This window comes from Heloderma suspectum, chromosome 2 (genome assembly GCF_057233095.1).
Source record: "Heloderma suspectum isolate Gila_16-S chromosome 2, 16-S_ref, whole genome shotgun sequence".
Classification (NCBI taxonomy): domain Eukaryota; kingdom Metazoa; phylum Chordata; class Lepidosauria; order Squamata; family Helodermatidae; genus Heloderma; species Heloderma suspectum.
In genome coordinates this window covers 178,560,001-178,580,102 of record NC_139459.1, presented here as the reverse complement: position 1 = coordinate 178,580,102, position 20,102 = coordinate 178,560,001, and the positions used below count along the sequence as shown (strand labels likewise).

The 20,102-nt window shown below is 46.3% G+C and overlaps 1 protein-coding gene across 1 annotated transcript in view; it reads left to right on the top strand.

The window, feature by feature from the left end:
* Window positions 1-20,102, top strand: part of COL5A3 (collagen type V alpha 3 chain) — a 116,463-nt gene that overhangs the window by 83,023 nt on the left and 13,338 nt on the right. Inside the window, exons 41-57 of the mRNA XM_084836459.1 lie at window positions 456-509; window positions 759-866; window positions 2,880-2,987; window positions 3,811-3,864; window positions 4,066-4,119; window positions 4,484-4,591; window positions 5,248-5,301; window positions 5,417-5,470; window positions 8,447-8,500; window positions 9,689-9,742; window positions 10,001-10,108; window positions 10,828-10,881; window positions 12,235-12,288; window positions 13,957-14,010; window positions 16,510-16,563; window positions 17,687-17,794; window positions 18,613-18,666. Coding sequence (XP_084692585.1) covers window positions 456-509; window positions 759-866; window positions 2,880-2,987; window positions 3,811-3,864; window positions 4,066-4,119; window positions 4,484-4,591; window positions 5,248-5,301; window positions 5,417-5,470; window positions 8,447-8,500; window positions 9,689-9,742; window positions 10,001-10,108; window positions 10,828-10,881; window positions 12,235-12,288; window positions 13,957-14,010; window positions 16,510-16,563; window positions 17,687-17,794; window positions 18,613-18,666 — 1,188 coding nt within the window. The remainder of the gene's footprint in view (window positions 1-455; window positions 510-758; window positions 867-2,879; window positions 2,988-3,810; window positions 3,865-4,065; window positions 4,120-4,483; window positions 4,592-5,247; window positions 5,302-5,416; window positions 5,471-8,446; window positions 8,501-9,688; window positions 9,743-10,000; window positions 10,109-10,827; window positions 10,882-12,234; window positions 12,289-13,956; window positions 14,011-16,509; window positions 16,564-17,686; window positions 17,795-18,612; window positions 18,667-20,102) is intronic.

Genomic DNA, 20,102 nt, shown 5'->3' with positions numbered 1-20,102 from the left:
GGAGGTGGCATGTAGACATCGATAGCCTTATCCTTCATGATTTTTTTCTCATCTCCTTTTGAAGCCATGTATGTTGGTGGCCTTTGCCACATTTTGTGGTTGCAAATTCCTTAGTTTAACTATGCTCACAAGGCCAGTTCAGGACGCATTGCCCTCGTCACCAAATCTCATCAGCACTGTAGTGTCATGACATCACTATCTTCACTATGTGATCCCTGATTGGTTGGTATTGTCATGACATCACCAACTTCACTATGTGATCCCTGATTGGCTGGTATTGTCTATTCCATGTTTCCCAGCCCTACCTGGAGAGCCAGGGACTGAACCTGGGGCCTTCTGCACGCAAAGCAGGACTCTGCCCCTGTGCTGCAGTCCATCCACCTCAGGTCTCAAAAAGGTAAGAAATTTTTGCACCATCCCTAATCTGTCTTTTTATTTTGTTTCCCCCCCCACAGGGACCAACCGGACTGAAAGGGGCTGAAGGCCCACCTGGCCCACCAGGCCCCATGGTGAGTAGACTGGCATCTTTTCTAGAGCTTACAAGGAAGACAAGAGTCTTCAAATGCGTCGGGGTGGGGGGAATAGTGGTGTGGATTGCTGGTGTGGAGGGAAACTCAGTTGTAGCTGAATGGAGCCTTGGGATGGAGCTCTTTGGTGGTGCGTTGATGGGGCAACAATGAATGTTGTTGGCCACAGACCCGTAGCACAGAGGACTCTAAATAAGGAGATGCGTTTATCTATCTGTTCCCTTTCAACAGGGTTCTACTGGTGAGCGAGGCCCCTCAGGGGCAGCTGGCGGCATTGGACTGCCAGGACGAGGGGGCAGCCAAGGACCTCCTGGCCCTGCAGGGGAGAAGGGGGCACCGGTATGTACAAGTCACCCCCCTCCCTTGCCATCAGTGATCAATTTCTGCAAAGAGGAGTTCATTGCTCAAAGCTACCTGGAGGCCTTGCCCTTGACGTAGGAGCCCCCCCACCCCATCTCAAGCTGTTTCTGGGTGCACTTTGGTAGAGGAAAGCCGCTCTGTAGATGCTTAGGGAGACGCTCTTTTATTCCTCTTTCACAGGTTCTAGGATCTGAGTCTTAGCGAATCCTTACGCTCTGGTTTTTAGTTCCACCACAAAGGAATATCTCACGCAGATGCACCTTATGTGATCTTTGTCCCCATCATGGACCTGGTCTTATATCCTAAAAGCTTTTCCCCCTGCCACTTTGTCCCCATGAAGTGCTGTGTGTGTGTGTATACACACACATACACATATACACACTCAGGAGTGTGTGTGTATTTTACAAACACGCACACACACCTAAAAAAATTGAATGGGGGATAAGACTTCGGGTTTCTTGGACAAAAGGAAATATGCACACATACAACTTCTTTTGAGAGCTACTGCAAATCTTACTGGGATGCTGTAATGCAGGGGTGGGGAGGGGAGAAGCAGAAAACAAGGAATATAAGGGAATGTTGGGGTGCATCAGTCAGTATCTAGGGGTTGTGTAATTTATTTATTTATATTTATTCATTCAATTTATGAGTTGCCCTATAGCCAAAGCTCTCAGGGTGACATACATAATAAAAACAAATACAATAAAACCAATTATAAAAACACACATTTAAAAAGATTTAAAAGCAGCGACAACAATAATTTTAAAAGGAGAAATAAATACCAAAGCAGCTAAAACATGGGAAAGGACAGTTTTAAAATGCAGCTTAAACATATTCATTCATTAATTTCATTTATTACATTTCTGTACTGCACCAAATATTTCGGCCACCTAATGCGAAGAGAAAACTCACTGGGAAAGACCCTGATGCTGGGAAAGATCGAAGGCAAAAGGAGAAGGGGATGGCAGAGGATGAGATGGCTAGATAGCATCACCGATGCAATGAATATGAAGTTGAGCACACTCTGGGAGAGAGCGCAGGACAGGAAGGCCTGGCGTGCTATGGTCCATGGGGTCACGAAGAGTCGGACACGACTGAACGACTGAACAACATTACTGAACATTGCCCAGAGCCAAAGTTTCTGAGGTGGTTCACAGCATTATAAAACAATATAAAAGCTTTAACATTCAAACATTTAAAACAATTTCAAAACAAGTTAAAAACAATTTTATTATTTTATTGGGCTACTGGAGGGGCTACTGGAGTAATAAAACTACCAGGACCTCATAAAAAACCAACCCCCCTTCCCCCATCATATGCTGTCATATGCCTGGGAGTAGAGGAAAGTCTTAACCTGATGCCAAAAATATGACAATGTTGGTGTCGGATGGACCTCACTGAAGAGAGAGTATTCCATAATTGGGAGGTCACCACTGAGAAGGCCCTCTCCCTTGTTTCCATCCTCTGGACCTCCCTTGTTAAAAATATAAGCAAGCAGCAGATTTTAAAAAAGGGACGGAACAAAGTGTATTGATGGCAAGTGGAGGTGTTACTATCAGATTTAAAATGTTAATGAGAAAGAAAAAGTGTTACAGGTAAAGATAGGCTTGAATTTAAAAGAATGTGGAGAAGGAAGGGTGTTCTAAAACATGACCATTCGTATTAGTAAGGGGTGGTGCAGGAAAGTTAATACTTGCTTTATGGGTTGTTAACTTCAGCACTGAAAACAAAGAAGTGGCAGGTGTATCCTGCCACATCAGGTCAGGATACACCTGAGTACATCTGTATTACCCAAGCTACTGGTAGTTTTCACTAGGATAAATCATGTGAAAAATTAAATTATACAGACACACCCTTAGATAAGCTTGGCCATTTCAGGTCTCTGTAAACCACTGGGATTCACTCCTGTATGTGAGGTGATAGCTGCATTTCCCCCTAGAACCACTCTCCTTCCCACCCCACCTGTCCTCACCTCCATTTCTCCTTTTCCAGGGTGAGCGAGGCCCAATGGGCCCAGCTGGACATGATGGAATCCCAGGTCCAGTAGGGCTGCTGGGCCCTGCTGGGCCACCAGGACTTGCTGGAGAAGATGGTGACAAGGTAAGGTCCTGTGCTTGGCCTGTGTCTGGAGGAAGATGAAAAACATGTATAGGTGTCAGGAGTGCCCTAGCTGCCTCTTAAAGTCCCCTCCAGTAGCCCAAACAAGACGCAGACAAAAGGGATTCTCTCCAAGGCTTTATTCCTTTACAACTTAATGACTCTTTCAGATGCTAATTGCCAGCGACTAAGCAAGGAACTGCAAAGGGTATCCTAACAGGGTAACCCAAGCTCCATCTACGCAGTTAGTCCCTGTTTTGAGGAGAAGGGCAGGAAAACTCTGAAACTTATGGGCTAGGAGGGGAGACTCCCCCCCCTTACCCGTGGGGCATCGGGGCGCAGGCATTGCCATAGTGCCAAGCGGGCTGAGCACCTCCTCTTGGCACCCTCCACCTCGCACCTCTCTCTGCACCAGCGCCTTGCATCTAGCAACAACCGATCTCCTGCTCTTTCGCTGCCAGGGTCACTATCTCTCTCAGGAATGCGAGCGGGGGGGCCTCTCCCTGCAGCTGCGCCTCTGAGAGACGAGTGGGCTCCTCTCCCATGGGTTGTAGCTCTTCCTCAGAATCAGAGCTGCTTTGGGGCTCTATGGGCTCAGTTCCAACCCTGACAATAGGGTCCGCCACACAGCTGACCAGGCCTGTTTTTGTTTCCTTGACAACATATACCATGGCAACAGCTTTACTGTGATTTCTCTAGCAGTGGTTTCCTCAGCTAAGGCTGAGCACGTGTGGGCACATATTCAGTGGACACATGTTTACCTGACAGTGGTTTCTCTGGTGATGCTTATGTGTTCATGGAGTGTTCTCTCTCTCTCTCTCTGCAGGGAGAGATGGGTGGTCCAGGACAGAAGGGAAGCAAGGGAGACAAAGGGGAAGCGGTAAGTCTGAGTCAGATTGCTGGTCGACTTTGGGGTATCATCCAGCACTGCTGCCCCTTAAACCCTGTTGTTGTGATTGCTTGTCGTTTCTTTATTGGCTGGACCTGGGAGACTCTTTTGAAGGGAACTGGGAGAGAGGGAGTAGAGAACTAGGGAAGGGGGAATGGGCATCACTGTCTTATGCCCTGTCTCTTCCTGTAGGGTCCCCCAGGACCTACTGGGATTCAGGGTCCTATTGGGCATCCAGGCCCTGCTGTGAGTATTTACTGCACCCCAAAATCTGTAATGATACCTCTATATTGTGAGTCCTTAAAGCTTTCCTGGAAGGGATTGTCTCCTCTTGACAGTCCTCCAGGTACACCTGAGCTCCTCCGCCTTATCCCCTCTTTCTTCCATATCTCGTCATGTTGACCCATGTCACTGGACATCACTGTATCCCTCAAGACTTGTGGCTGAGGATCTTAGCTGGCTGTGATGGCTTTCATTGCCACAGTCCCAACTTTTTGACTCTGAGAGAGAGAGAGAGAGAGAGAGAGAAGAGAGAGGTGCATGTGTGTGTTGGAGAGGGGGAGAAATTTCTCTAACAGTGAAAATCCTAACATGGTTGTCTTGATAACAGGGAGCTGATGGGGAACCTGGGCGCCGAGGGCAGCAGGGCATGTTTGGTCAGAAAGGAGATGAAGGAGCTCGTGGATTCCCAGGGGTCAGTGGCCCATCTGGTTTGCAGGTGAGTATGGGAGCCAGGGGTTGAAGCAACATGGAGGGTGTCAGCTATTGCCCCAGCTCTGTGGGCCTATCTGGAAATGGTTTGCAAAGGAGTTTGAAGCTAGGATTTTAAAGGTCTTTGCACCATGGTTAAAGCTAAAATAAATTTTTGCATAGAACTCTAAATTTGATGAATTGGCTGAATTATGAAATTCTAAAAGTCAATATTGTGTGATTGGGGTTTGCAGATGTTGAGTGTTATATTGAGATGGACACAATAATTCTGGGCTGCTCAAGATTTTAAAGCTTGTAATATGTCATGGTAAAAAAAAATCACACTTTTTTTAAAATTAGAGTTTCCAAACAAACTCAAAAGTCTCTAATGTAATTGTTTGTTAAAACTGTGTGAAAGGTTTTACAAACTCCCTAGTGTAAAATTTGAAATGTATGTAACATTTGAATTGAGTCTACTTGAAATGAATCTATGGATCTAGTTGAAGTTATGATATAAATCTAATTTGAAATGAATCTATGCATTCCTTTCAAACATAAAATTTGATCACTTGAATGTTGCATTCCAAACTCATATGTGTAGGCTAGCCAGAATAGAGGGGTATCAGCAGAATGGAGGGAACACTGTATACTTGCTTATCCTGGTGGGGTGTGCTTCCTTCACAGGGGATGCCAGGTCCCCCAGGCGAAAAGGGCGAGAGCGGCGACGTTGGCCCGATGGTAAGAGCCATCCACTTCACCTCTTCAGCTTCAAACCTAGCCTTGCCTTTGATTCCACTGCTGGTACCTCTTTATGAATCTGATCCGTTATCTTTTTCCTTCCCCTTCTTTCTAGGGCCCACCAGGATCTCCAGGGCCCCGAGGCCCACAGGGTCCCAGTGGTGGGGATGTGAGTAACATTACTTTTCCCATATAAAGTCAAGCCAAGTCCGATCGACCACTTGTGTGCTTGACCCTTGCCCTTCATGGCTTATTAAATCAAACAAGGAGGGGATGTCTGGCTGGGTCCAGGAAGTTGTAAATTCCTCCTTGAGAGAGGGAGTGGTGCCTGCCGCTTTAAAAGAGGCGGTAATTAGACTACTCCTGAAAAAGCCTAACCTGGACCGAGAGGATGTTAACAATTATAGGCCAGTGGCCAACATCCCCTTCCTGGGAAAGGTGCTTCAGCGGGTGGTTGTAGGACAGCTCCAGGCACTGTTGAATGAAACGGATTATCTAGATCCATTTCAATTGGGCTTCAGGCCTGGTTTTGGAACAGAAACTGCCTTGGTCGCCCTGTGGGATGACCTCTGCCAGGAGAGGGATAGGGGGAGTGTGACCTTGTTGATTCTCCTGGACCCCTCAGCGGCTTTCGATACCATCGACCATGGTATCCTTCTGGATAGGTTGTCTGGGTTAGGAGTTGGAGGCACTGCACTGCAGTGGTTCCGCTCCTACTTGGATGGCCAACTCCAGAAGGTGGTGCTGGGGGATTATTGCTCTGTGCCATGGCAATTGTGCCATGGGGTTCCACAGGGCTCTATTTTATCCCCCATGCTGTTTAACATCTACATGAAACCACTGGGGGAGGTTATCCGGAGGTGTGGGCTGAGGTGCCATCAATATGCAGATGACACCCAGCTCTACCTCTCTTTCTCATCAAAACCAGGTGAGGCAGTGACTGTTCTGAATCAGTGCCTGGGCACGGTAATGGACTGGATGAGGGCCAATAAACTGAAACTCAATTCAGACAAGACGGAGGTACTGTTAGTGGGTGGTTCGTCTGCCCGGCTAGGTGATATTCAACCTGTTCTGGAGGGGGTTGCACTCCCCCTAAAGGATCAGGTTCATAGTTTGGGGGTGCTCTTGGATCCAGAACTGTCACTTGAGGCACAGGTGAACTCAGTGGCATGGAGCACTTTTTATCAGCTTGGGCTGGTATACCAACTACGCCCTTATCTGGACAGAGATAGCCTAGCTACAGTTATCCATGCTCTGATAACTTCTCGTCTGGATTACTGCAATGCGTTATATGTGGGGCTGCCTTTGAAAACGGTCTGGAAACTTCAGCTGGTCCAAAATAGGGCAGCAAGATTGTTAACAGGGACTGGCCTGCGAGCTCATATTACGCCAGTACTTTTCCAGCTGCACTGACTGCCAGTCCATCTCCGGGCCCGATTCAAAGTGCTGGTGTTAACATTCAAAGCCCTTAACGGCTTGGGGCCAGGTTACCTGAAGGATCGCCTCCTTCCATATGTGCCTGCCCAGACCTTAAGATCATCGTCAGCGGCCCTTCTCCGTGAGCCCGTGCCAAAGGAAGTGAGGCGGGTGGCTACTAGGAGGAGGGCTTTTTCTGCTGTGGCACCCCGGCTCTGGAATGAGCTCCCTAGTGAGGTTCGCCTGGCACTTACATTGTATTCCTTTCGGCACCAGGTGAAGATCTTTTTATTCTCCCAGTATTTTAGCATCCTACTCTTTTAGCTCTAGTGTTTTACCTCTGCATTTTAAATCTCTGCATTGCTGCTAGGTTTTATTGTGGTTGTATTGTTATATTGTGGTTTTAATGTTCTATATATTTTAAATTGTTTTATTGTGTGTTGTTTGGTTTTAATTTTTGTGAACCAGCCAGAGAGCTTTGGCTATTGGGCAGTATAGAAATGAAATGAAATGAATGAATAAATAAATAAAGTGAGAGGGGAGAAGGCCCAGTTTGTGCATTTGGATGCCCTGGGTAGACTCTGCCTGCACCTCCCTTCTTCCTCCTGGGAAAGGAAGGAGCACGAGCATGTAGGCAAGTATTTGCCAAGTGGATAGAATGGCCCCTTTGGAGCTCCCTTGCTTATGATTTTTGTTAGGAGATTCAGCAAGGTCTGAGCTCAGAGGCTGATGGATGTGAGGATTGCTGGTACCACGGTGGTTGGAAATATTGGGAAGATATTATATTAAATTTAATACAGACAGACTGTGTTAATAAACCAAAATATCAGCAGACACCCCCCCCCCCCATTAGCTCTACAGGGAGAAGCAGAAGTCCTGCATCTGACCCCAGTGCATTGATTCCCAGTGCTGAGGTTGTGTGTTCAGTTTAGGTGATAGCTACTGTGTGATATGCTTATCACATCTTGAGTAATCCCCAAAATGGAAATTATCTGCAGCAATTGACTTGGTAATGACAATTTCAAAGCCTTTATCGAGTCATGGCTACAATGACCGCATTTTTCATGTAATGATTGGATTTTTATATCATCAGTCTAAGAGCTCTAGATGTAGTGTTAACAGAACCATAAAGCATGGATTCTCTTGGGGGATTCTCTCAGATCAAAATATGGGATAGAAAATAAATAGTTTAACAGACTAATAAGCATGGCCAATACACCCAGCATATAACTAAAACAACTGAGGCAAAATGATGATGATAGAAATAATCCCTTCCTTTATGTATGGTACCACCCACACAGCTTCCAGTAGTTTAAACAGACTACTGAGGAGGTGATTGTTTAGGGTAACATACCATGTAAAGTAATCTTATGAAGACCTTCCCCGAGCATTTAGGCAAGTGCCTAGATACAGCAGCTTTCATAAGCATGGAGTGGAGGTTCCAATTTGCATACAGTACCCTGCATGCATAGTAAGAAGCATCTTTTGCTTTGATGTCAGGATATGCTGTGCATGTTAAATTCCACAAAGAGCATCACGCTGAAACAAGTCCAAAGATCCTAAAGAACAGTTATTCTGCGTGGGGTTGATGGAGAAGGCAACAGGGAATTAGTGTAAGCTGCAGGAGGCAAGACAGTTTGTTTAATATTAGTAGGTGGGGGAAATCTCTGAGGACACTGTGGTGGGTTAGGCACATCTTCTTAAGTGCTTGTGTCCCTTCTCATTCCAGGGCCCACAGGGTCAACCTGGTGGGGTGGGACAGCCAGGTGTTGTTGGCGAAAAGGTGAGTCCAAGCCAGGATATTTGGGTTGGGAGGTCAGTCTGTGCAGTTTACACGTGAGCTCGGGAGCTGAAGGTTGGGTAATGCAAAGTGCCAGGTTTCAGGAGCATTGGAAGAGCTGTGTGGTTTTTATTTGCAGGAGCTAGTGCAGTGGCACTGGAAGCAACACTGAGGGCATTGGCTATTTCCACAGCCCATGATCCTTACATTTGTAAGGGAAGGGGAGGACCCAGTTCTTCCCTGACACATGTAGCAGCTCTGTTTTCTCTGTCAGTCCAGGGTTTTGCCTGCAGCAGATGCAGCCAGGGAGCTGTGCATTAAGTACGAGGGAGAAAATGCAATCTGTTTTAGAAAGGCACCATGAACAGGGAGAAAAGAAAGGAGAATGAGAGCCATTCAGAAGCTGGAAGTGTTAAGGGGGTTGTCTGTGTGGAAATTGTGTGTTTTTTGGATACTGCCATATGGAGAGAGAATCATGGGGCAAGCTGGAGTTCCATCCATAGATGGGTGATAGGAAAAGCATTCTCTGGCAAAGCAGGAAACAGAAAATCTAATGCAGCCTTCCCCAACCTGGTGCCCTCCAGATGTTTTTGGATGAGATCTCCCAGAATTCCTGGTCTTGGCTGTGCTGGCTGGGGTTGATGAGAGTTGGAAGTCCAAAACATCTGGAGGGCACCAGGTTGAGGAAGGCTGATCTAATGTATAAAGTGAGAGGTGCTAAGGCTGAAATGTGCCCGAGGTGATAATCTCTGAACTAGAATCCTACCTCCCTCATACTTGTGGGGTGACAGCATGTTGTGTTTACACAGCCATGTGGGACGTGCACTCTGCACATGCTCTGGTGTACTCTTCCATTTAGTCTTCCAAATCATGCAGCTGAAGCAAGGTAGATAAACTTGGTTGATGTGATCTGTCCACATATACCTAAGTGTGTGTGTGTGTGGGGGGGGTCCTGCTCCTCTGAGCAGGAACCAGCCTGTAGAATAGCTGGAGCAGAGATTATATTTCATCATAGCCCTGTGAAATGGGAGTAGCAGCATGTAGGAAAGGTGCCAGTAGGTCCTTGGGTGTCCCTTAAGAGATCCTGATAGAGGTATTGTAATATGACAGTACTTTTCTGAAAACAGGTCCCAGGTAGTTGCTGGGAAGGCTGGTTTGGGGTTCACTCTTTGTTTTTCTCTCTCTGTCTAGGGTGAGCCAGGTGAAGCAGGGGACCCTGGGTCTCCCGGGGAGCCGGGCCGGCAAGTGAGTGTCTGAGTTTCGGGGAGAAGCTGGGGGAAGTGCAGTGCTTCCTCTCCATGCCTTGTAGAGCATGCCTGCTCCAAGCCAACCTCTGCTTAAGCCTGAGTGAATCCCTGAAGCTGTGAGTCACTTGGGTAACTTGGCTCAGAGATGTGACTCTACCCCCTCAGTTCCACCCCAGGCTGAAGCGGGCAGTCTCTTTGCAAAGTGTGGTCCCACCCCAGGGGACTCTGATTGGCATCTCTGTGTGTGCATTCCCAGGGCGTGAAGGGCGATTTAGGTGAAAAAGGAGACTCTGGCCAATCGGGAGCTGCAGGGCCCCCTGGCAAGAAGGGTCCCCCGGGAGAAGATGGATCCAAAGGGAACTTGGTGAGTTACTGGCTTCTTAGAAGTGGCACGGTCTACCTGGATGCTTCTTGCAGTCCTTTATACTTAACACTGAGGACTAATAGGGTGCTAGGTGCTGTACAACATCCTTCCCCAACCGGGTGCCCTCCAGATGCATTGGACTACAATTCCCAGCACCTCCAGCCAATCATTGGCCATGCTGTCTGGGGATGGTGGGCATTGTCGTTGAACACATCTGGAGAGCAGCAGGTTGGGGAAGCCAGCTTTATTTGAAAGAGTGTGTCAGCTCAGCTCCCAAAGAGCTGCAGAGAAGAGACTCTTTGGCCCTACAGATCACCTAATTCCCTAATGGCTGTCAGAGAAGATTCCGCAGCCCCACTGAGACTGGCAGAGAGCAGACACTCTGACTCCGTAGAGACCCGTGGAGCAGAGGCATGGCTTCAGAGAGACTCGGGGAAGAGTCATAGAATGAAAGGGGCCATTTGTTCCAGCCCCCTGGCAAAGGCAGGGCCATCCACAGCAGGTGTGTCCACCCACTACCCCACCCTAGAAAACTTGTAATCCGGATACCTCCGGAATCCATCGACATCCATAGAACAGACCAGTGGACCAAGTCTCTCCAGTCTATTCACAGTTGGCAGAGGTGGAATCATTTGGTTTCAGCTTTGGAGAAGGGGTGCTTTTATGGGGTTTGTTTCTGAGGCTGTGTGGTACTCACTGCTCACATCTCTCCATCACAGGGCCCGATAGGATTCCCCGGTGACCCAGGCCCATCTGGAGATCCTGGCCCTCCTGTGAGTATCAGTCTTTGAACTGAGCTGCTACACTGTCAGATTTTATTTCTGGCTTTGGAGAAGGCATATTGGTTTAGTGGGGAAAGATGTAGGAGAAAGATCTGAAAGCCAGGACTGCTCTGTTCCCAACATTGGATGGAAAGTTAAATCTCATCATGAAGTCTTGCTCTGTTCCTGTATTTTTCAGAACCTATCCCAAATTACACAAAACCTCGTAGCCTGTTTGCTCTATTGTTTATCTCTTGAGATAACCATTGAACTCACTTTAATGTTTGTGATTCCCTCACCCCACACCCTTTGTGGTGTGGTTTTGTTTAGATTTCCAAATAGCAAAGCAAGGCTTTAGTGAGAGCTTGTGGCTTGGCTCTTTATCAAGCTGGGATAAATGATTACATAATCAATAGTAAGGTTTTAATAGATAGAAGTGGGCTTCAGTTGGGGACAGCAACTTGGGTTCAAAAATGCCCACTCAGCCATGAAGCTCACTGGGTGACTTTGGGCCAGTGAAACTCTCTCTCTCTCTCTCTCTCTTTCTCTCATGCACATTCTCTTTCGCTCTCTCTCTTTCTCAGACACACACACACACACTTGCACATGCTTTCGCATGTATTCTCACACAGTTTCTCTCTCTCTCTCTCTCTCTCTCTCTCACACACACACACACACACACACACACACGCTTTCCCTCTCCTTAATCTATCTGACAGGGTGATTGTGGGGATAACAGGATCATCCCCTTGTACACCACTCTCTTGGGGGAAGAGAGGCTCAGAAATGTAATCAGTATAATTAGCTGTTTCATAACAAAACGCAGAGTGCATCTGGCCTACACAGGCAGTTCCAGCCTGTCAGGCAGTGTAGCTAACAGTTGGAACAAAATTTTGCACACATTTTAAAATTTGGCAAAATTTCATTTTTCTAATCCCAAGTTTTTGTGTATAGAGCATTAAAAAATAATCATTTTTCAAGCTCAGCAGGATTGAGGGAAGTCCCAAGGTTTTCAGAAGTACAAAAAGAAAACTGAAGGAGAAAAAAAAATGCTGGGGAGCTCCAAAACCAGCCCAGTGAGCACTGAGCATTGCTCAGTGGCCACAGACTGCTGTTTGTTGGAGTGGAGAAAAAATTAAGACCCTAGGTGGCTTGGTGTATCATGGAGGAGCACCCCACACTAGTGGGGGGATGGACTGGAGGATCATGGCTGGCTGGAACCCTAAACAGGAGCACTCCACACTGCAAAATTTTGTTGTGGGTCTCACATTTGTTCTCTTTGTTCCCTGGCATTAAGACAAGTAAGTTTCCCAGTGGCAGTTCATAGATTTGGATGCCAATTTGCCCCTGTCTTCTTCCGTTCAGGGCCTGGATGGAGCTGTTGGTGAGAAGGGTGACATGGGGGATCCTGGACTTCCAGTGAGTATGGCAGGCATACGTTCTGGGGAACAACCCTCTTCCTGCTTCCCTTTTTTGTTAGATGATGATGATATCTAAAATGGTCAGTACGCAAAGGGCACCTGTACATAGTTAAGGTATACCTAGTGTGTATCTACACCAAATATTTAACGTGGTCTGGCTCTCACCATTTCCCCTCCCCAGGGAAACCTGAGAACTGTAGTTCTTTGAGGGAGGAGCAGGGCTGGCCCAAGGTCTTTTGCCGTCTGAGGCAGAGCAGCAAATACCACCTCCCCCCACACTAAGGCAAGGTGCATAGTACCCAAGGCTAGCCAAGTTATTTTGGCACCTGAGTTAAAAAATCCTACTATCACCTCTCCCCCCTACCTGACAGTAAAAATGCAATAATAATAGATTAAATAACTAACAATTTGCTGCTCTTCCATGACATTCAAAATCAGCTGCCCAAGGTGGCTGCCTCACTCTGCCTAATAGTAGGGCTGGCCCTGGGGAGCAAGCAAGGAACTCTTAACTGAATTTTCAGTATTTTGGCAGACTGAAATGTCCAGGATTTGGGGGCAGGGAGGAGGAAACCATTGTATTTATTTTATTGTTTTAGTAGTACTTTTATACCACTTAATATAGTAAAATCTCTTAAGTGGTTTACATAGAAAAGTATTAAAAATCACAATTAAAAGTATATAATACCATATAACACAAAAAAATCCATTTACAACAACAAAGGTAAGATTAAAAAAAGAAGAAGAAGAAATGGTAAAACAGAACAGCATCATAATAATCATTGATAAGCCAAGGAAAGTTTGCATGAAAAAGTACATTTTCTGGAGGTGTTTAAAACACATCACATTTTCTGCCTCCCAAAGTGTATGGACGAGCGTGTTCCAGAAGGTGGCTGCCACTACTGAGAAGGCCTGGTTTTGAGATGTTACATGCCAACGTCCTGTTGGCTGCGGAATAGCCAACGAGGCCTCCTTTGGAGAGCGGTCAGCTGGGTATATATAGGGGAAGATGGTCTGCGAGGTATCCTAGTCCTGAGTTATTCAGGGCTTTGTCAACAGCAACAGAACCTTGAACATGGCTTGATAGCTCATAGGCAGCCTGTGCAGTTCTTTTAACACAGGTGTAATGTGTACATAGCTGGGTGCTCCACTGAGCATCCCAGCTGCTGCATACTGCACTAGCTGCAGCTTCCGAACCTGGGACGAGGGCAGCCCCACCTAGAGTGCATTACAGGAATCTAATCGTGAGGTTAGAAACTATGATACTTATACTGGTATAAAATAGATATGCTTGTTGTACAGCTATACCCAAGGTGAATAATATGGGAAATCTAGAACTAGAGATGCTGAAATTCATCAAAAGGTTGACACCATTGTGAGATGGAAAGGCTGCACTCTCTGCTATGACTATCCCTTTATAGTATTACTTAGGGCTGGAGCCACTGGCATCATTCCATGTAGTAAGTGTCACACATGGAGAGCCATTTGTTTGCAGTACCACGCTTAATATACAGTGGCAATCCGATGCACACTTTCCCGGGAGTAAGTCCCACTGAATTCATTGGTGCTTACTCTGAGTAGACATGTCAGTGGATCATTAGACATGAGTAGATGACCCCCCAAATGGTGTGATTAGAAATAACTTGCTCTTTATTATTGTTATTTTCAGGGCCCCCCTGGAGCTTCTGGGGAACCAGGTCCACCTGGGTCACCAGGGAAGAGGGTAAGTTGGGGCTGCCAGCTCAAAGGATAGATGAAGTCTAAGAAGTTTCCTATCATCAGTTACACAGCGATCCCCAACCGTTTTGGGTCAGTGGGCACATTTGCAATTTTGAGTGTCATGGGCACGCTCACAAAATGACTGCCAGTGGGGATTGCTCATTCATAAAATGGCTGACATGGTGGGTGTGGCTGGTCAGAAAACACTCCTTTCCCAGAAGGCAAGCTGGTGAGACTAAAAGAAGAGTAACTTGCCCAAGAATCTAAGTACAAGGCAGAGGTGGGCGTCTGAGCTCCAAAACACAAAGGCCACTCCCTTGAACCCAAACAAAGATGGTGCTGGAGGGCAACACTTTGCTTTGCAGCATGTCAGCCTCTCAGTTAAAAAAAAAATCTTAAGAAATAAAATAACTCTCAGGTGCAGCAGGGAGCCTGGCAGGTACCAAGACAGGTGACCATGGGCACATTGGTGCCCAAAAGCACTACTTTGGAGCCCCCATCTATGCCATAGATAATATCTTCTAAGTAGATGTAAAAGAATTTTAATAATGTGAGCTTTTGGTTGTAGCTGTATGCATACATACTTGGGAAAAGGCAGAGCTCAGGAGCATTATTTTAGAGTAAACACACATGGAATTTAGGCTGCCAGTTTTTTATTTGTTTTTGTCTTAAGGGCATGCTGTTAGCTCTCATGGTTTCAGAGGAAACTTGCATGATAGTGGGAAATTTCAGTTAAAAGTTTCAGATCACATGCAAGTATATGGGTCTGTTGTACATCAGGTGATTTTGCCGTAGCACAGCTGGTTTGTGCAACCCCACATAAATAACTGTCTCTATTCCATGTGGGGGGGGGGGGCTGGGCGGGGGAATGAAACAAGAGACCTGTTCTAACCAATTTATGCTGTCTGACTAAATGTTTCATAATATATTGCAATCAGAGAAATTTGGGTTTCTAATCCCAGAGCTCTGTATGTTTAGTGCAGAGGTTCAGATCTCCTTGCCAAACAGGCCACAGATCCAGACTGGGAATGGGTCCTGGCCCTTGCTAATGTCTTTGTACATTTGCTGTTTTTCTAATAATAGTTACCCGAAGTCCATTCAGATTTCTGGTGTCTGCTGTAAGGCAGCTAAAGCAAGGATTTGAGGGTAGATGAAAGGCTCTATATACCCAACACAAGAGCTCTCTTCAGTCATTAATGCATGGAAGAGGGAGGGGGGACTCGCCTATGGACCCCAATGCTGATATTATGTGCCCTGCCACCCACCCCCTCAGTTTCTGCAAAGGGGAGCCTAAGCATGTACAGTTGTACCCAGGTAAGCTTTGATGCAATCAGAAAGCCTGATTGTGCAGGGCTTCTGATCGTGTAGAAATCCCTCTCTCTCCTCCATGAATGGAGAACTAATTTCCATAACCAAATTTCCCTTGAGGCTGACATTTGTACTCTTCAGATGTCAGTGAATGACATCTACAGTTTTAGATGGCTGATTCCACAATGTGGGGTATAGTTTGCAGTTTTTGTGTATGCTGATCAGGAGAGACTGAGGATATGCAGTGTTACTCCATGACCCTTGCTGTAAAAGAAAAGTTTATTCCAGAACTCTTGAAAACAAGAGCCCTTCTGGTTAAATTAGCTTCCTGCTTGCAAATAGGGATGATAGGGTTATTCAGTGGTGCAGCTGGGCCTGGACCTTGTAGCCAAAGTCCAGAGCCCTGCAGTCCAGAGGGCCCCAAACTCACCAGCCAGAGAGTGGCAGCTGATGAGAGCATTGAGGCAGCAGAAGCAAACTCCATTTTATTCTGGTAGTCATGATGGTGCAATGATTTAAGTGAGTTTAAAATACAAAACTCCACATGGTCAGAGTATTATTTGTTTTAATCAAGGTTGACAAACAGTTCTGTTGCTGTGCTTAACGTATCAGGAGTATAATTGCAATTGTAAAGCATAAAAATGAAATGGTCAGGGTGGAGGTGGTGGGGAGAGAAATGTAATACGCATGGCTGTCTAAAGGGGCACTGCATAAGATCATTAAGTCCAGGGTCTAAAGGTACCTAGCCTGCACCACTGAATTCACTCAAAAACTGTTAGTGTTTACACTGGTTTTGGCTAAAGATAAGCAAATATATATAGATTCTCATATCCTTGCTTATATTATGGACAGTGCTCAATATTTATGTCAATCTCTGTACAGTTGGAAGAACTGTGAGATCTTTTATTGTTGTATTCTTACTGCTTATATTCCTATATCTATTCCCTGGGCCTGGGGACGTGTTTCTCTAAAGGTTTTCATGGCATTCAGTTTGCCCTGTTTGCTTGTTTCTTAATTGGTAACATGCTTAGTTTTTGTAAAGGCTTGTGGCCAGAGCAAAATTGTACTTATTTACTTACTAAGATTGTGAAAAAGTTTAGGGCTAGAATCTTTCTCTAGAAGGTGAACAGGAGTGTTGAAATCACAAGATTCTCATCAAACTGTGTTATGCAGTGATTCTCTTTCTTTGTTCCAGGGACCTGTTGGGCCAGCTGGCCGTGAAGGTCGACAGGGTGAAAAAGGTGCCAAGGTAAGAGAGAATAAGCAGCTCCTCTTCTGGGGCCCAGTAATGGAGTGCTAATAACTCTTACCCACTCCTGTTGAATCAGCTGCCCCTGGCTTCTCTCTTGCCCTGTTTTTCTTCTGCTCATTCCAGCATCAGTATTCTCCCTCAGTCAAAGAAAGCATCCTGCAATTAGGGATGTACGGATTGTGTAAAATCTAATCCATCTGTGTCTTGCAGATTGTCAAGTGCCTTTCATTTCATCATCCACCCATCAACAGAATTGGAATGTCTTTTTTGTTTGCGAATTTGTGCAAATGCTCATTTGCCCAATTTCGCAAATGCGCAATTTCACACATGTGAAGATGTACAAATCTCCCCAAGAAATGAGCATTTTCATGCTTTAGCCATGGGGGAAATGCACTTTTTTGGCCATTTTTTTAAAAAATTGCATCTTTTTGTACGACAAAATTTGTGCAAAGTTTGGAAAAGTTAGAAAAACAGTCTGCAAGTCAGCAGAATCCGCCTGACAGGGGGAAAGCCGTTCTGCTGTGGGGCAAATTCATGAAAATCTGAACTCATTTGATTTAGTTGTGGATTTCTCTGCCATCCCTACCTGCGCTGGGTAATTCTGCCCCTTGACTCAACAGGCAGGGCTATTCAGATTAATCTTGTATCCTTCAAAGCCATCTACTTCTGTGTGGGAGCATCTCGTGTCCACCAGAAATCTGAATCATCCATGGATTAATTGAGTATCCCTAATCTAAGGCATGGGTGGGCAGACTTCAGGTTTGCAGGTTCTGCTTTGTTTTTTTACTAAAACCTGAGATCCACCAAATGGAGCAGGTGCAAAATAGTGGTTCAGGTGGATGGATATACACTAAGAATTAAGGCACATGGTGCCTCTGATGACATGCTTAGCCTAGGAATTTGTGATCAGTATCAGAATCAGGCTCATGAGTCCTTCCACACACAAAACCACTCCTGGTTTTTCCCCAGCTGTTCTTTTCCAGCAACCATCTTTAGTGCGTAAAAGCTTTTTAACTGTTGCTATCGTTAGACAATCGGGAACCAGAAACCTTGCTGATCTACCTTCTGCCTACTCCTGCTCTAAGTTGTGTTGTGTTTTTTCTCTCTTTCTATACCTCAGGGGGAGCCCAGTACAGAAGGGCCTCCAGGGAAGATGGGACCCGTGGGCCCACAGGGACCTCCAGGCCGACCTGGCTTAGAAGGACTACGTGGGATTCCTGGACCAGTGGTGAGTGCCTTGACCCATTAGCAAATGGCTGGAACAGGAATGAAATATGGTGATTTACATCTTAATGTGACTGAGCAAGCAGGCCGTGGCATCTGCTGCTCCTCCTTCTCACCACCACCGTTGCCTGGGCCAGAGTGAGAGGCAGGTGAGCAAGCAGGTTGCAATGGTGATTACAGGGGGCTGTAGTCAGTGGGCTCCTGCTGGGTGTGGGTCCTCAGCAGGTGCCCAGCCATGCCTACCCTTGACGCAGACCTTGAAGGATGCTAAGCTTGATTCTACACGCAAAATACAGTGGCATTAAGAAAATGTGTCCGTTGTCTTTAAGCATCTGATCATGCCAGTCTTTCACCATCACTAAAATGGTCCTGGAAATGGTGTTGGAGACGATGGCTGAGAACAACTCCTTATCAAAGGAAACCTTCTCTCTGTCTCTGTCTCTGTCTCTCTCTCTCTCTCTCTCTCACACACACACACACACACACACACACACACCAGACTCCCATTCCCACTTTGGTTCAGGTGTATCTATATAACACCCTTTCACCCCACAAAGCAGAGGTGGACAACATATGGGGTCAGAGGACTGACCTCCTTTCTCCCACTGGCACTGAATTTGCTGCTGAAATTACAATGGTGGCAAAAAGGCATTGATTTTTCTTGAAAACAAGGTATGTGAGGAGCACCCGTCTTGTTTGGAAGCAGAAAGGAGCTCCCAGGAGGCATCTGGGTGACAAATTTGGTGCCAGTGGGGGATGTTGGGGGCCACAGAAAAGGCCAGGGACTGTTGTTACTGACATCTCACTTCCTTTCTCCCATAGGGGGAACAAGGTCTACTGGGAGCACCAGGTCAGGCAGGGCCTCCAGGGCCCATGGTGAGTAGCAGGAAATGGACCCCCGGCCTCTGCACAGGACAGTCAGAAATCAGCGTCCCTTTTTCTGATACTTCTATTAGTTGACCAGTTTCTTCCTTGCTGATTCTAGACTGAGCCCCAGCCACTTCCTTTTTCCATCCATTCAGCTTAGGGAGGGTTTTATGTCAGTGTGTATTAGTACTGTGCCAAATCCTGACCCCTATTTTGGGGAACTTTTTCTCTTCCTGTGAAAGTGGCATTGTTTTTTCTGCTTCTTTCAGAGGGAGGAGGAGAATTTTGGAGAATTTTCTCCTTGGGGAGGGAGACAGGATGTCCACGTTCCTTTTTAAGTATAGGCAATTCTTGAGGGGTCTTCTTTCTATTTTTTATTTTTATTTTAAAACACCCCCTACACTTGCAGGAGCCCAGGACTCTTCTCCAGCTGGAAGTTCTTCCTGAATGCCTATTGGAGAGGGAGAGGTCACATGGTCTCCTCGGAGTTCAGGAAAAACTGCTGAGAAGAGTCCTGGGCTCCTGCAAGTGCAGGGTTTTTTTGTTTTTGTTTTTTTAAAGTAAATTAAAAAAATTTAAAAATAGAAAGAAGACCCCCCCAAGAATTGCCTACACTTAAAAAGGTACGTGGAAACCCTGTCCCCCTCCCCAAGGAGAAAATTCTCCAAACTTCTCACCTCTCCCAGCCGGAGTTTTCATTTTGCCCCCCACCCTCCCACAAAATGCTGAAAATGGAAGAATCGCAATTTTCAGCTCAGCGCTAGTATTTATTTGGTGGGGAACAATGTTACAAGCATCTTCCTGGAACTACCGCAAGAGAGCAACTCTGCAACTTTTCCCAAGTTATGTTTCAAAGACTATGAGCATTGTGCGCCGAGGTGTCCAAAAAGTAAGGGAAAGAAAGAACTGCTCATTTGGATTCACTGAGCAGTCATTAAACCAAAGTACGTGCTTGGTTCAAGCTGAATTCACACTGTGGCTGGCTGTCTTGAGCTCATGACTTATATGTGTGAAACGGCCATCACAGATTAAGCTCCAAAGACAGTCATTGAGCGACATCATGCCAAGCAATAGACATGGGCATGCACAGGTGAATCAGCCTTTGGCCTCATCAAAGTAAATGGGGCCAAATAATCAGAAATCCAACTACTTCTGCATAACAGGACTGTAGCTGGTGCTGACCCAAAGTCCAAACAGCTTGTGGAACTCTCTTCCAGTTGATATCAATGAGGCCCCATTTACTTAGAGGCTTTCAAGCAGCTGTAAAGCAGTGGTGGGAAACATGCAGCCTGAGGGGGCTGCATGCGCCCTCCATGGTCTTGAATGCAGCCCTTGCCACCTCTGCTGCTGCCTCTGCACCACTGAAGTTCAGCGGTGCAGTGGCAAAAAGCCTGTGTGGTGTAGTGGTTATAGTGTTGGACTGGGACTTGAAAGACCTGGGTTCT